Source organism: Telmatherina bonti, assembly GCF_933228915.1.
Source record: "Telmatherina bonti genome assembly, chromosome: 3".
Classification (NCBI taxonomy): Eukaryota; Metazoa; Chordata; class Actinopteri; order Atheriniformes; family Telmatherinidae; genus Telmatherina; species Telmatherina bonti.
The window spans coordinates 17,318,101-17,335,217 of record NC_136621.1 but is presented as its reverse complement, the minus strand read 5'-3'; the positions used below and the strand labels follow the sequence as shown (position 1 = coordinate 17,335,217).

Sequence of the window (17,117 nt, the reverse complement as noted above, 5' to 3'; positions counted from 1 at the left end):
CTGCACAGCTGCTTTGGAAAAGCAAGTAGATGGAGAGGAAAGTACAAGTTTGGAGAGAAACCAAAATACCAGCAAAGACCAGCCCAGCGTATCCACAGATGCTGTCAAGGAGTCAGCAGTGGGATTACCGGCCAAGAAGAAGCGAAGGATGGGGATGTGTGGCTTAACAGAGAAGGAACGGAATCAGATTTTACAAGGACTAAAGCATGAAAATGACCTGAAGAGGGCGGAAAAAGCTGAGAACCTGATCCGTAATGGAACTGCTGACCTTATGGCTTTAGAGGAGGATACCTCACCCCCTTTACCATCGTCACCTCTGTGCATCGGAGCAGACGGGATCTCAAAACGGAGCGAGACGGAGCTAAAGCTTCAGTCCAGTTCCTGTGGAGAGAATGAAAGGTCAGGATTACATTATACATCTTGCACTGTAAAGTTATCAGTTTAATGTTGACATTTTCATGACAACTGGCAAAGGTGGGAAGAAATGATGTGCTGTTCAAGGAGAAAGATGATCCTAAATAGATGAAGAATGAACTTCACTTAGCTTTTGACCAACTTATATATATTTCTTCAATACATTTGGAAACTTTACTTTGAGAAAAGTAAAAATAATCTAAATCACTGCAGTAACTTTATGTAACATGTTCTGTTGCAGTAAAATAAATAAATGCAGTTTATTTAATTCTTTAATGACCATATTTTTATCATTACAGAGCAGAAACTGAAGTCCACTTCACTGTCACCACCTCAGATGGGACCAGTACTGCGTGTGATCCAGGCTGCTCAGAGGGAAAAACGTCTGACGCTGAAGTAGACTCAGTATTTGGTACAGAAATAACTGCTAACCCTGAGTCGCATCAGCTTGCAGAGAAAGATGAGCGTTTGGAGAATCTGGACATGCAGGAACACAAAAGACCTGCAGCTGAAATTATGGCAGAAATGTGTGAGAAACAAAAGAATAAGGTGGAAGAAGGGTCAACAGAAACTCACAAAAGTTCTGCCATCATTTGTGACAGAAGCCAGAATGACAAACCTAACAACCAGAATGCAGTTGAGGCAGCTCGGCCACAGATGACTGGCACAACCAGCGGAGAGGAGGAGAAGGGGGAGGTGACAGGTTCAACCATTTGTGACGCAACAGACACCAAGTCCCAGGAACCAAACTGTGACTCTGTGGAACTCTGTGAGGCTGCAGTGACACCTGGTGTCCCAAACAGGACAAAAGTAAGTGATGGTATTGCAGTAGAATCTAATAATTTGGGGGGCTTCTTATAAAGCTGAGTCTTTCCTCCTTCCATACCCTAAAAATGGTTCCCTCCACTATATTTGAGCATTTTCAAATCACATAAATATGGGAGAGATAAGACAGCAGACTCTTGGAGGAGTTCAGGCCAAATGTGAAAGTTTTTTTTAAGTGGTGTGACGTAAATCCTGTTCCTCCACATTCAGACTGAGACAACTGTGGTTTTCTCAGCTGGTAGGTTAGTTGCTGTCTTCACATCTCTCACGTATTTACTGGGAGGAATTAAGATGCAAATCAAGTTTTTTCTGATTATGATCTAATATATATATAAATTTATTAATTATCTTAACAGCTTAGTCCGATTACGGGTCGCGGGGAAGCTGGATCCTATCCCAGCAGTCATTGGGCGAAAGGCAGGGTACACCCTGGACAGCTGGCCAGTCCATTGCAGGGTCTAATATATATATCTTTCTATATACAAATCAAACGTAATAAAAGGATAAATACAGTAATGCTGTGTTGTGGATATACAGCAGTTCATGGAAGTGAAACGTTTCAGTAATATTAAGTATCATCCTAAAACTTTACCAGATTGGTAAAAAGTTGTTTAATTGCGAGTTGAAATATAAATAATTGATCAAGTTTACATTTAAAAAGTTAAAGTAAATTGAAAGGAAATATATCTTTTTTGCAAACAGTGTGATCTTCATGAAGATCCTGCTGCTGGCCGTCCTTCTGTGAACACTGAACACACTCAGACCAGAAGCCCAGATGACACCTTTGGATCTGGATGCATAGACTACGTGTCAGACTCGCAGCTGAACACCATCGTTCTCAAGTAAGAAAAATAAACAACAGATTTTATTCATTTTAATAACCCAACAGTATTTTTTCTTTTTAAACAAGGCTGACTTTTAATATACAACTTTGTAAGTTGGATAAATAAGCAATCTAAAAAGGAATCAGCTTTATATTATATTTTTTCATTTAAAACCAGCAAAGTGTTTCCAAACCTCTGGGAAGGAACTTGTTGAGCACTGTACTCCCTCATCTCTTCTTTTTAGACCTTAGTAGCTGTTGAGAAGTGTGACAACAGATTACTGCAGTTTTTAAAAAGGAATTGTTTCATCACGAACCACTTTTCACTGGTTTTCCAAAGGAGGGAATTAAAAATCAAATGTCCGCTCAGTGGCAACTTTATCAGGTCTACCTCGCTTGTACCAGTAGTACCATATTGGACACTTTTTGCCTTCAGAACTGCCTCAGTTTTTGGTGTGAGAGATTGAACAAGCTTTTTAGAAACATTCCTCATGAGATCTTGATCCATATTAACATGAAAGCATCACACAGTTGCTGCGGATTTGTCAGCTGCACATCCATAAAGAGAATCTTCTGTTCCATCACATCCCAAAGATACTCTATTGGATTGAGATCTGGTGATTGTGGAGACCGTTGGACTACAGTGTACTCATTTTCTGGGTTCAAGAAATCATTTGGAGAAGATACAAGCTTTGTGACATGGTGTATTATCCTGTTGGAAGTAGCCGTCAGAAGATGAACACTGTGGTTATAAAGGGATGTACATGGTCAGAAATAGTTTTAAGAGAGCCATAATATGCCAAGAATATAAACAACCAATTGAACAAGTGTACCTAATAAAGTGCTAACCTATGTATATTTCATAGCATACATGTCAATGAACTGAAGACTTTTCTGAAATAAATATTACATACCCTCTTTCTTATTCATCCAAAACCTTTACCATTTATCATCCAGTGAGGTGGTGAAAGAGAAAGAGGATGATCTTCACCCTTCAGACAGCATCGAAGATGCCACAAGCCTGATCTGTGGGCTAATCAGGGAACTCTCCTCACTGAAGTTAGTACACACCATCCTCCTTTCCCGGCTCACATTTCCATCCTTGTTCTTTTACTTGTGTCGCCTCCCCCACCCCCCCCAAATGTTCTTCTATAGTCGACTCCTCTGTCTCCTCAAAACAAAATTAAGTTTGTTTTTAACGAATGATCAAATGGAAGATATAAAAGACTTTAATTTTAATAAGAAGAAATTTAAACAAAATTTGAAATTTTAAAATAATTTTTAAATTAAAAAAAATAGTCGTGTGTGTGATTTTAAAAAAAGCTCAGTATTGTAAAATAAAATAATTGTTCACAAAACTGAAAAACTGTCTTCTCCCCAGTCGAAGAGTCATGGCTGCTCACCGAGAGATGGAAAATATGCGGCGAAGCAGTAAAAGTTCCAGGAGCTCTCTACGTTAACTTCATCTACATGCTTGCTGCCCTCACCTTACAGTTTCCCCCATGGGTTCATGGGTAAAAAAAAGTTACAACAATTCCATATTTCACAAGCAAAAGGTTATTACTCTTCTAGTTGAATTTCCAGTTGAGACGTTTAGTTTAATGACCTTGTTCTGTTTCTTCCCCAATAAAGCGGAGTGTTTAAGTCAGTTATCTGTGTGCAGTGTTTCATCCAGAGCAAAATCCACACAGGTCTTGCTTTGATTGTCAAATGACAAACCATGAAATTAAAATGCAAAGACAGATTTGGCCAGCTCAGACATTTATAAACTTTTACCACACAAAAATATTTCACAAATTTTACTTTTTCCTCCACAAAGACTTTAACGGCTTTTCAAAAGAGCCTGAAAATAAATAAGTAAAAAAATAACATGGCTCAAAAACAGCACTTCACACACCTCAGAACAAGAGCAGGTTACTCATATTAAAAGATTAAAAGTCACATGATATTAACACGTGGTACTTAAGTTATTACTGATGACTTTAGGGGTCTTGGTTTGGAGTGTTACAATCCTTCAATGCATCAACAGGAAATATGAAATGGACACCCGTTTTAAAAAAGTATGTAAAACAAACATTTCTCTTTTGTAACTTATTTTCTTTCTTCTTACTCTTCTCCCAAACTTAATATCTGGCAGTTGTTCGTCAAATTACAAAATCCAAACACCAAACAGACGCTGGGAAAGTAGTTTGGGCAAAACACACCAGCTGGAAAACAACTCCAATCAGGCTTACAGAAAAGGCGCAAAAGCATGCAAAGATAAAAACAAACAAAAAAACCCACAAAACCACACGTGCAATAATAATAATAATGCCAATGATGATGAAAATTATAATACACAATAAAAAAAACAAGTCTACTGCCTTCTGTGCTGTCTTGGGTTGTGACCTCTGGATTCAGCGTCTGGACTTGGCGTACACGGAGCTGTACGCGCCATCCACTTTGGGACAGAACCGCTTGGTATGAGCTTTGGCCCCCGTGGCTCCACACAAAGGACACACGTACTGCCGCAGGTAAGGACACAAAACATCTCCTGCCTGGTTCTTCAGCCAGTGGGATCCGTACACCAGCTCAGATTCCCCGTTGTGCTTGCAGAAGCTGCAGAACATGCGCTCTGGAGACGGCGGTAACGCGGGCGGCTCGGGAGGTTTGAAACGACTCGTCTTCTTGCGGTCCTTTGGCCTCACTGGACTCTGCAGTTTCGGCGCTGTGTGTGGCGCACCAGCACCGACGGAGTCTGGTGCGAAGTGCAAACCATCTGCCGGGCGCTCAGGTGCCAAACAGTCTGGCAGGAAGCAGACTGTTTCTGACGCCGTTTCTTCTCCGAGGTTATTCTGGCAAACTGCATTAATGTGCAAAGATGTTAGAGCTTTGTTCAAATCACCAGGTTGGGTGTGACGAGCTTTGCACACTGGAAGAGAAGACTCAGCAGCGGTGTTCCGATTCAGGATTTCTCTGATTGTGTCCGACAGTCCCATGTAATCCTTCCAGGGCTGGAAACTGTTGCTGTTTGAATCCATGAAGTGCGGCAGATGATGAAAAAAACCACACACCACGCCGTTCATTCTAACTTCTTGGTTATGTTAAGTCTGTCAACACTCCGTCTCCCCGAGGAGGATCGAGTAATCCTTTCTGCTTCACAACAACGAGCGAAGAACTGGCGAAAAACTGCGGTGGGCGCGCACCAAAACTTCTGATTGGTAATTAGGTACAAGTGGTGCTCAAACGCACGCTTTCTTTGGGTGCCAACAGCCAATCAAAGGAGCTCATGCACAGCGCGTGCAGATCTCTGTTCCCTCCAATCAAAAAGGTAAAAGTCGTGCCACGCATCTCGTGCGCAATTAAAGGAGTGGATGCGCTGAAAGATCTGAAGTCAATGAAAGTTACCACGGCTTGTTTCTGTAACAATTTCAGGCAGGAAAAATAAAGATGTTGCACCACGCAGTTCATGCCAGTACTGAACTGCTGCCATTTCAAAGGAGCAAATATTTGCAATCCAATTATTTATCCGAAGCATAGTTACAACTAATGAAATAAGATAAATAGATAAAGATAAATAAATAAGTGAAACCATCTTGGTCAATTGAGAGCAAAGGTAGTGGACTTTAAAATGTAACACTGGTTTTAGAAATATATATGTTGTGGATATAGAACTTCATTTTATTCTAGCTTTTGTATCAATTTTAAACACGTCAAATGTACTTTGCACTCCAAAGTATATAATTTATTTTAAATTAGGCTTCTAGTAACAACAAATTTGTACTTATATTGCTGTTTACTTTTACATACAACAAATTACACTTGTTTGTAATATATTAAGTTTTATTTGAGTTATGGTTCATATTCTATATTAAATTCTGTATTATTTGATACCTGAGAATAAAAGTATCTATGAATCTAAGGGTGACATACGTGTTCTCCCCAGGTAGTCTGACTTCCTCTTACAGTAGCTACAAAGACATGCATGTTAGGTGTCATTCTATATTCTCCCTGTGAGTGAGTGTGAGTCGGTGTTCGTCTCTGTGTTGGCCCTGCGATAGACTGGTGACCCGTCCAGGGTACACCCTGCCTCCAGCTAACCTGTGACCCAGAATTGGACTTAAGGGTATAGAAAATTAATAACTAAAATTGGGCTGTTATTACATAACAGCAAGTGTGAATGTGAGAAAGTGTAATTACTGAAGTATAATGCAAAAAAGCTGAAGATGTCAGTGAAGTTCGTGGAAACACTTGTTCATTTTTAAGTGGTGAAAACTAAGTTGAATTTGTCATGGATTAATGAGAGGCGTGATGTGATAGTTTTAGGGTGATCTGGTAGGAATTTAAGTGAGCACTTTTAATTCTATGTACTGCTCATAGAGCATTGATGCAGCTTATTGAAATGATGCAGAACTGTGATTTCATTGTGATATGACTGTTTTGGTGTTCTGTTATAAAGCACGCCATCATCTTATTGTTTTCAACACTGTTGAAGATTAAGATGAAGGACACGAGTGGATTTGCACATCCCAGCCTGGACCCTGGACTACCTCATCAATCTTCTACACCATGTCAGGACACGGCACGGTGTTGGATATGGTTGTCTGTCTGGAGGTCTTCCAACAGAGAACGGTCTTTGCTCTTTCATTCTCTACTTTGCAGACTTATCTACCTGCCACACACACACTAAACCAATGACTGCTTTCACAGCCTCATAACAGATGGGGATAACAGTGGTGTAACATGCTCAATCTGGATTTTGTGTTTAAAAAACAAAACCAAAAGAAAAAACTAGTGGTGGAATTACGCATTTGGATCAACTCCTCTCCAGCAGTGAACAGCCTAAGAAGACTAGGTCTTTTGGAGTGCTATTAAAAATTAAAAGTTTTAATACGATTACCACCAAATTAAAAACAGTATAAAAATAAAATAGGTATCTATTAAATAGCAATTATGATGCATGAACTATATTGTGATTTAATTACCACAAAAACTAATTAAAATATCCCCTGTCTCATTTCTGTATTTTTAGAAGACTATTTTAAGTGTATATTTGTCTCCCAGTCTACTACACATACAAACATGCTTACTTCTGATTCACACAAGTGAAGTGCCTTCACCAAAAAAGTGGCAGAGGTCTGCACTCTGAGTCATCTTCTAGTTCAATCTTTGATTACTTGACTCAGTTGATGTGTTGTGAAAGATGATTGCTAAGGTCCAAACACATTTAAAGAAAAACAAAAAAAAAAAACAAAAAAAAAAAAAAAAACAGTGAACAAAAAATAGTCTTTATTATGTTAAAACTGGGAATAAGTAATGCACTTGGTTGTTGTGCTCCACCAGCATCGCATTAAAATGACAAGTCTATATGTTGAGCCCAAGGTGTGCAAATTCTCCTACGTACTCCACCAGGCCACATCTCCGACTGGTGATCAACTTCTCTAGACCTGAAAGAAGGGAAAAGATTACAAAGTTAAAGTAGAACAGCAAGTTCAATCTAGTTTTAATTGAAATAGAAAAAAAAAAAAACAATACAAAGAATCATGTCTATGGTTATAGTGCAGATAGGAAGATTTAAAAAGGTAGTCTAGCATAGAAGTTGAATGTACACCAACCTGCTGTCAGATAAATTGAGGGCAGCATACAACTCAGGAGTACTCGGGGTTTGAACCCTCACTGTTCCCTCATGTAATCCGGGAATGGCCACATTACCAGAACCAGCAGATGATGGAGTAATGGGAAGACAGCCAGACATGTTGGTGGGCCCCACACAAGAGTAGTCTGGACTCACATAAGTTTTTTGTTTTATTACATTTAGAGTTGAATTCGTTCACTGCATTTAAAAAAAAAAAAAAAAAAAAAAAAAAAAAACCCAAGCAAAACTAACTTCACTCACTGAGAACAGTGTTCTCGCTGCCGTTTCCATCTGGCATTCCTTTGCAAATCAGAGAGTCGCACAGATACTGCTGCTTTACAAGAGAAGCTTTCTCTTGTTCAAAATCCCTGCGCTGTAGATGCAGGAAAAACACACACACACACACACACACACACACACACACACACACACACACACACACACACACAGGAGTAAGATTTATACAAGAATGTGCCATCTGAATGAAGAAACTACAGTTTAAACAAAAAAAAAAAAAACACCGTAATGCAGCTTTCCTTAAACTGGGGTTCCCAAGATAATTATATCTCATATTTGATATTTTATTTAGGGGTTTAACTTAAGCACCTCTGTCTTAAAGTCTAACATTTGAGGCTGCAGTTTCAGATTAAACACGTAGCTTTCAACACAAACTAGTTGGGTGAGGGTGGTTGAACCAGTGAATGTTATCTTGGCTGACTGGTCTGATGGACATGGTGTTCTGAAAATGCCACTGTACATCACTGTCACTTTTTTTCTTACTTCATGGCTCAGTCGGATGGCGGCATCAGTAAAAGCCTGGCGCTCCCTTTCAAAAGTCCTCCTCTGATGATGTAGCTCTCTCCAGTACATCTGAAGACGCTCCCACTCTTCCAAAAAGTAGCAATCAGAGAGTTCGGAGGGGACGGAGGATGCAAGGCTATCCTATAAGAAGCACCCAGAATGGATCTGTGTCTGATAAGGAAGATTTCACTCAGTAACTGAAAAGTGAGTCCTACCTGCAGGAGTTGCTGTTGTATTCTGACAAGTTGCTGACAGCCTCTAAGCTCAGCTTCCAGTTGAGCCAGGAGCTTGTCATGGTCGGTACCAGCAGCAGTTTGACCTGCAGAGGCAGTGATGTCCTTGCAGTTCTTTATCACAGCCTTATCCAGATGAAAACATTTAGCAGTTTGCTTTAAAGATTTAACATTTTTACCCTCCAAATGCACGTCTTGCAGTTTCTTCTGCACTTGCCTCCAACTCTGAACAACTCCTCCAGTCACATGCTCACCAAGTGCCACTTCAGACTGATCCAGATTCTTATCTCCATCTTGGGGCACATTAGCCTCATCTGACAAGAACTGATGCAATGTAAAAGTACTTTATGAGTCTCTGTTTTTAGTCATTACAAGAAACTAAGTCTAAAATAAAGGATTAAATAAGCAGACATTGTGAAGGGGGAAAAACAGTCAACCTCCAGTTTTCACAAAAATGATACTTTCATATATGATTCCATACCTCTAAATTCCATTTGTCTGTAGGCAGAGGCGCCATATGGGGGGAAAGTTAAGATTGTAAGGGCCCCATGACCCGATAGGGGCCCAAAAAGATGTACAAACTATATTAGAAAATCATTAAACCTTCATTAAATACTTTTTTCAAAGGTTGTAATAAAATATAGCAGTAATATAAACTGATAAACTATATTAAAATAACCTAGTTAGATGTATGCACTGATTTAACCCTCTATAGGGCACTTAAAATACATTCAAATTAGAAGTTTTAACCTAAAAAAAAATTGTCCTGGTATGAACCAAGACCTCCATTCTATTGTTACAACAACAACAAAAAAAAAGTTCATGCTGAATATGAAAAGGAAACAACGTGATCAAAAATAGTCACTTGCCCTATAAAGGGTTAAACACAGCCCTAGATCTTTATTCCCATGAAAAACTTTTTTTTTTTCTTATCAGCTTGAATAAGAAACAAATCTAAAATTTGCGATCAACTGGTGGGGTCTGTGCCATTGTCTTTCATAGGGCCCAAAATTCCTGGTGCGCCCCGGTCTGTAGGACTTTTAAGATAATTGCATTCAAATTGTCTTTTTTAAAAAAAAAAAAATTTTTTTAGCAGCATTTCCCATGATGTATCTATTAAGCTCTCTCCTGACCTGCTCCATATCCAGTCTTAGCGCGTGCAGTAAGGTGGTCAGGCTGTGGCGCAGCTTCATCGCCTCCCTCAGCTCTGCTTCTCTGCGCTCCAGCATCACACGAAGCGTCACTTCTTCTCGTCTGCAAGTTGGAAAGAAAAACCAAGCGTTGACTGAAAGAGGCAGCAAATGGAAAGCTGCGAGGACAGACAGCAGACTTACTTGGCTGCAAACCTCAGAGATTTGTTCAGCTGTTCCCTTTTGCCTCTGCCCCCAGGTGGCAAGTTCAGGATTTCTACGGCTGGGTGGAAAAAGTGCAGCACACCAGATATATTTGAAGCATGAGCTAAAACCTGTTTGGGGATCATTCTGTGGGTTTGAAAGGAGTCTCACTGGGTCCCTTTTCTCTGGGTCCGTCAACCAGCTGGGATAGTTTCTCCTTCAGCCGGTTACTGAGCAGCTCTCGGCGTCTCAGCTCAGCCTCCTGCTGGTTATATCTCAGCTGCAGACTGGAGCACTGACAAAAAAAAAAAGGAAAAAAAAAAGTTTTCAGAGGAGGACGGAGGTATTCAGATTGGGATCTGTCACGCATGTATACACCTCACCTTCACCCGTTCACATCTCAACGTGTCCTGAAGCCTGGACACATGCTCATCCATTTCTTTAAGTTGCTCCTGCAATATAAAAGTCAACTTTTCCAGACAATCTGATGTTTTAACCTGTTAAATTATTGTAATTCTCACCCTGAGTGTTTCTCCCTGGTCAATGTGCTCCTCCCTGTCAGTCCACCAGGAGGAGTTCTGAAGGTGCTCATTCAAGGTGTTGGCATCATTACGCAGAGAAGAGTCTGCAGTGTGACGTACCGCAGAGAAACGATAGAGATTGGACATTTGGGTAGAGGGGTGCTGACAAGATTAAGTGATAAATGTAGATTTTAGGTAAAAATTGAGGCAATTACAAGAATAATCCTGCTCTCCTTCAACTGTCTTCTGGCCAAACCTGGAAGCCATTTGGCTGCTAAATTCACACATAAAGTTATTTCACACATTGTGCGCACAAATGATTCCAGTAAACACTGTACCATAATAATTTACAAACATCCATACCTGAAGAATGAAACTCTCCCAGCCGGAAGCAGCTTCTTTTTATTCCAGGTGAAAACACTTGCGCTGATTACTGATAATTAGCAGAGTAACGGGGTTGATGTTTGGAGCTAATCAGGCCATGAATTGCTGATTTTTTTTGTGTTTCTAGAGAGTGAGGACCTGAATGAAGTTGAGCTTTAAACTTTAATGTCTTGAAAACAAAAGCAGTAGAAACATTTTACATTACCTTTGTTATTGGTTGAAGAAAGTGGGAGGGGCCAACTTTACTCAGGTGTGTTGTGGGGTAATTGGTAATGAAGCAACCCTCATGTCACACACCCTGCTTGTACCTTCAGGTTAGCATCTGAATCAGCAATGGAAAATTCCTATCATGTTGAATCTGTGGGTCTACTTCTTTATCATCAGCCAGGCAATGACCCAGGGAGAAGTGATGGCGAGTGGGGAAGGAGGAGTTTGCTGCTTAAGTGGAGGGGAGAGCGTTTGCCCCTCCAAGTTTCCAAAACAAGAGGGCACGGATAGTTCAATGTGTAATAAACCCATCACTTTATACACATTCTTTTCAGGTTAGTCAGCAAGATGCAATAGTGGCCATTCAAAGTCTCTTAAAGAAAATTAGCTGCAATTGAACATGATTCCTCTGCAAACAGCTGCTAAAATAATAAAATCTGTAGAAGTTGTTTTAGGAGTAATAAGACCACACAGCTATTTTCCAAAAAATAAAAATAAAAATCACAAGATGAGTGTATCTCTTCTTCTTCCTGTTTTATTTCTCCTTAAAAATAGACCAAAAAAGGATGCAGACACTTTTTATTTTATTTTTTCTTTACAAATATATCACATTTATCAACAAATCAGTCTTGACTGGGTTCATGGTTAGTGATTCTGGTGATGGCCTGCAAATTTGTTGCCCGTTAGTCCAAACACCACAGTGCGTCATTATTTGACTAAATAAACCGAGTTCAGAAGACAACTGTCACAAATAAAAGCCTAAACATCCTATTTACTGTGATTCTTCATGGATAATCTTGTGGGAAATGTTCCAAATCATATGTGACAGGTTTCACTGAAACACTAACCTGAGGGCCTATCAGCCACAAAAAAAAAACAGTAGACAATTAAAAACCTGATGAATGAAAACTTTTTTCTTTTTTTCAGCTATTTGCACAAAGGTTTGACTTTCAAAACCAAATGTAGTGTTTAATCAGCGTCTGGGAAAAAGTTACAAACATACTAAAAGCAGCAAAGCTTTTGGTTGATTGGAGTTTGATTCCAGTGTGGAAAATGATTCAAGCAACAAGTCACTGCAGCACAATTAATTAAATATTTACAAATATGAAGGATTTCAAGATACACTTTTGCATCTAAAGTGAATTACATTACACTGTCTACTACTATCCACGCCATGCAAGACCTTAATCTTCACAGGAATGCTACATGTACATGCAAAGAAAATAAATTTTAACAGGCTCTGTTAAAGATTATTCATCAATCACATGCTGTGATTACATAGGGTAACTCTGTATCGTGTTGTAGTACCTCAAAATAAAAGTAATGCTTTCAACAGTCTCAAATAGACAAGCAGCTGAAGGCACCAGTTTGGTTAAAGGTCATGTGACGTTTGTTGGTCTGTAAAAACATGACTCTTTTTCTGTAGTTTTTTTTATATGGACACAATCTGAAACTGTTTAGATAACATGTTTCTATTGCTTAACAGCACCTGGTTTAATCTAATGTCATTATTCCTTCGTATGCCACCCAAAATAAAGGAGGATGTGTGCGTTTTGGAGGCTGGGCTGAGTTTTACTGACTGGAAACAAACTATGCTGAAGTCAGTAAATCAAGTGTGGACATGTTGAGAACTGGGTAAACCAGAGTTAATCATTAGTCAGGTTAGTGTTGAGAATATTTTCTGTTTGTCATTTGCCGAACATGCAGAGTTTGGCCGTGTTTTAAGGTAACAGATGGGAGTTATGGTAGCATTAGTTTTGGCAAACAAATGCCCCCTCACCCCCTCCCCTTCAAACCCATGAGCACCACGTGCATCATCTCAAGATGAGGTGTTGACAACATTCAGAAGTGAAGAGAGAATTCGCAGATGAATCCAGAAATCCTTCGTGTTCCTCGTGCTGCTGACAGAAAACAGAGAAAATGGGAGAAGAGTCATTTTCATGGTTGAATGAAAGTGGTTCAAGTGGTTTAGTAACAGAAGAGACTTAAATAAAAAAGAAAAGTGCAATTTTTGTCTAAAACAATTAAGACTCATGGACCAACCATTGTAATGAATTACCGGGCCCTTGCTGATCTAACTGGACCGTTTAGGTTGAAGTATCCTCCAACATGGCTTCAAAGATAAACTGCACGACTGGTCTGAAATAAGTGTCTGCTGAATCTATGGTTATGATTGTAGCCTGTACAAATCATTCACATCAACCATTTTAGCTCCCTAAAATGTGTACTTAGAAGGCAAATTGAGTAAAATACATATTTATTTGTCACTTTGCACCCACATGGCATCTGGTGCAAACGCATTAAGAGAAAAATATAAAGTTAATTTTTAATATTAACAATTTGCGTGATTGACAAGGCAAAAATGTACCTGAGAAAAGGAAATGAAATTTTCTGTGCGAGTGTGAAATGTTACTGTTACGTACTAATTACAAAACATTACGACAGCATAACTTCCACTTAATGCTTTTTCAAACACAAAGTCACCTAAACTAGGAGAAAGCTGTTTGTACTGAGCAAAACTTCCTACTTTAATAAGACCTACAAATCATAAGAATATGTTTTTCTTCTTGCTTCTGTTTGCAGCTTTTCAAGAGAACTTGAGCTCAATTTTCACACAATTTAACTTGAGAAAAGCACAAACATTCAATAATAAAAAAAGGAAGCAATGATTGCCATGATGCAATGTGATTAAATGGTGTCTGATGTAAAAGGAAAGGGCTTGGCCACTGACAGGTTCATTCAGGTATTCTTTTCATTGTTTCATTGCAGATCATTGTGTTTATATTGAATTATTTTGACAGGAATGGTTATAGTTAGCCAAATGGGAAGAGAAATTCTAGACTTGCAGCAATTTTTCTTGAAGAAAATTCTGTTGTGAGAGTGGAAAATGTTTTTAGTGAAAGTACATACTGAGAATACTAGCTATTGGTAAACTCACCAGGTTATGCAGGTGAGCTGGGGAAGTAACCTGTCAGCTCCATTTGGGGTGAGTAATGGAGTGAAGCAGGGAGGGATTTTATCCCCTAGTCTCTTCAATCTGTTTATGGATGAACTGTCACAGAGGCTAAATGCATGTAAAACTGGCTGTACTATTGGTTTGACTCTTGTAAATCATTTACTGTATGCAGACGATCGTGTTGAATTCAGTCCTGGTAGTGCTGGTCTCCAACAACTTCTCAACATCTGCTCTGAGTACGGCATGTAACATGATATAAAATATAATGCCAGTAAGAGTGTCATTATGATCAGCAGAACAAAAGATGATAAAAGATTGAAATTTCCTCAGTTTTCATAATGTGGAAATGCTCTGTGTGTGGCAAATGTAAATATCTTGGACATTTTATTACTGATGATCTGACAGATGACGTGGACATCCATTGCCTCATGTATACACAGGCTAACATGCTCATCCGGAGGTTTGCTGCATGTACTGATGAGGTGAAAAGGTCATTGTTCAAGGCTTACTGTACACATTTATACACCGCACATTTATGGTCAAACTACAAAAGAGCAATCGTGCAAATTGAATGTAGCGTACAATGACTGTCTCAGACTTTTACTGAAGAAACAGAGATGGGTGAGTGCAAGTCAGTTGTTTGTGACAGCAGGACTGAAAACCTTTCAGGCTGTTTTAAGGAATCTTCATTTATTTGTTGTGTCAATGACTGTTGAAACTCCATCATAATGTGCTTGACTAATGTAAGATTCAGTGTTACACGCTACCAGTCTCAGTTGTGGAGGCACTGGTACAGCTGTCTTTTGTACGGTTTATTGTTTACATTTGTTATGGCCTGCCTTATGCAAGTTTTTATTGTTTGCTATGTGTTGTTGTCTTGGACCTTGAGTCTGTAAAACATTTGTTTAATCAATCAAAAAATAAAAACCCAGACAGCTGGTAACAATCATCTGGTTTCTGTCTGCAATGCAAAAAGAACAACTGGCTTTCCTGTTTCATCAAGTGAAAGTTAGTATTTATAGGATCCAAAAATTTTTCTTACTGCAGGGTCTCACATGGAGACACAAAGGGAGACACCATGGATCCAATTTACCAGCCTGCATGGACACCAGCAGCTCAGTCCAACTTTGAGGACAGAGTCCTCTTGTCTGATCAAAAATATCAAACCTTTTGTTTTTGTTTTTTTTTGTTTTATTTCGTTACCATTCAGCCCTGTGTACAGCTTTACAGGATTGTCCCTAAGACAAAATAAAAGTGAGTAACTTCAGTTCTCTATAATACAACTGAAACAGGAAGAAACCAGACAGGAATACAGGAGGGTTTATAACTCTTTGAAGCAAAACTAGTCACAACTTCAGCCATCCTGATCCTTGCTTTATTATTTTAAGCCAAAAATCACAGCAATTTAAGTTTTTTCTTTCTTCTTTTTAAAACTGTACATTTCCTGAAAAAACACTGAGCCTTTAAATTATGCATGTAGCTGCTTTGTTTTGGATATTTATTGACATAAACCTGGAAAATCCCCTTAATTGCAGTTTCCATTGTAAAACATAAAACAAAATAGCGAATGTCACAAAAATAGAGCAAAAAGTTAGCCAACGTTTTGGGTAAAATTTTTGGAAAATGTAAAAATTTTATGCTACACTTATATCATGAATGTAGAGCATTCATGCAAAGGCGATTCCTTATCATGGCACTGATGATGTATATTCACTAGTATTTATGATTTGCACTTCGCTATGTTTCAGAGTCAAACATTGGAGTAGAGATATTTGGGATCTAAGCAAAACACAAAAGAGTCCAATCAGAGCGGTCAAATGTTTTAATACCACATATATGTAACGTAAAACACTAAATATTATAACCCAAACTAAATTTAAATAATCACTTGTGTCAAATTACTGAAAAAATTCCGGTGTTGTCTTTAAATTGTGTTAAGATGACCCTAGAATGTCCCTTTAAACTCAAACAAAGAAATAAGTAAATATAAACTTTGTGAAGGTGGCATTAAGCTCCTTACTGTGTAATAAACTGTAAATGAACTTCCCAGCTGGGAGCAACAGGCTGGCCTACCTCAGAACAGTGAGCAGGACTTTGGGGGTCTGAAGGGATTATCACTGGAGGGGACCCCCATCAGAAGAGGGTCCTTGGAGGCATTTTGCAAGCAGAAGTTTCTCAGATCAGCAGCCGCCTGGGACACCTGCAGAGCCGCACATATGGCGTGCGTGTGTGAAAATAACACCATTTACAGAGTATTTGGCTCCAAACTCGGGCACTGCCCAGTGTCTCATTTCCCTACTCAAACTGTTTCTTTTCTACTTTGCATACTATTTGCAAGCAACAGAGCAACACACACGGGCGGGTGTGTCTACTTTGACACTTTTCCAGAAATGAGATTATTTGTTTGCCTTTAAAGCCAATACAAGCAGATTTGACATTATGAGCGGTACACTTCTCTGAGGCAGTAGCTTAGTACACAAACAGAAAAACTAATTCCTGTTTCACACATGATAGAAATCTACATATATTTCTTCTGAACTACTATGTGTGGCAAACTGTTGCATCTATGCGGACCGGAGTCTGCTCTGTGGCATTTCCAGTTGCTCTCCGCCATTCAACACAACTCTTCCGTGTGTGTGTGTCAGTGGGAAGTTCGTACCTTGATCCTCGGGAAACTGGCCTCTAACCGAAGCTGCTTCACGGCCCTTTGAGCAATAATTAAGTTGTTGCTAGCGTTATTGTTAGACATGGCGACAGTTGTCTTCTTTCTGTACTTTCCAATCGCCTACAACGGAGCGGAAATGAGTGCAAACAGGAGTCAGGCCCCCGAACTGGTGGAAATAACGCTAATATCTTGCCCCGCCTCCTTCACAAAATAAATCCACACTATTAGACGTCAAGCACGTCAATCAAAACCTAAAGTTAAAAGCCACGCCCCTGAAAACACGGGCCACTATTTTGAGTTTCCTAGAGAGCAGAGGAGGGTAAATCATGACCTTCAGGTA

At 39.3% G+C, this 17,117-nt stretch overlaps 2 protein-coding genes across 2 annotated transcripts; both read right to left on the bottom strand.

The window, feature by feature from the left end:
* Positions 1–4,458: 4,458 nt before the first annotated feature.
* On the bottom strand, positions 4,459–5,127 carry nanos3 (nanos homolog 3; the record flags this gene model as incomplete). Its single annotated transcript, XM_079262630.1, has 1 exon — positions 4,459–5,127. One exon carries the CDS (start codon positions 5,125–5,127, stop codon positions 4,459–4,461), a length of 669 nt encoding a protein of 222 aa, XP_079118756.1.
* Positions 5,128–5,266: 139 nt separating this feature from the next.
* LOC306772951 (afadin- and alpha-actinin-binding protein) lies at positions 5,267–10,712 on the bottom strand (the record flags this gene model as incomplete). The annotated part of the gene is made up of 11 exons (XM_079262618.1): positions 5,267–5,429; positions 7,657–7,822; positions 7,938–8,049; positions 8,457–8,618; positions 8,693–8,796; positions 8,890–9,034; positions 9,844–9,964; positions 10,045–10,123; positions 10,216–10,339; positions 10,428–10,496; positions 10,566–10,712. The coding sequence occupies 11 exons, from the start codon at positions 10,710–10,712 to the stop codon at positions 5,267–5,269; spliced, it is 1,392 nt and encodes a 463-aa protein (XP_079118744.1).
* Between the last annotated feature and the right edge of the window lie 6,405 nt (positions 10,713–17,117).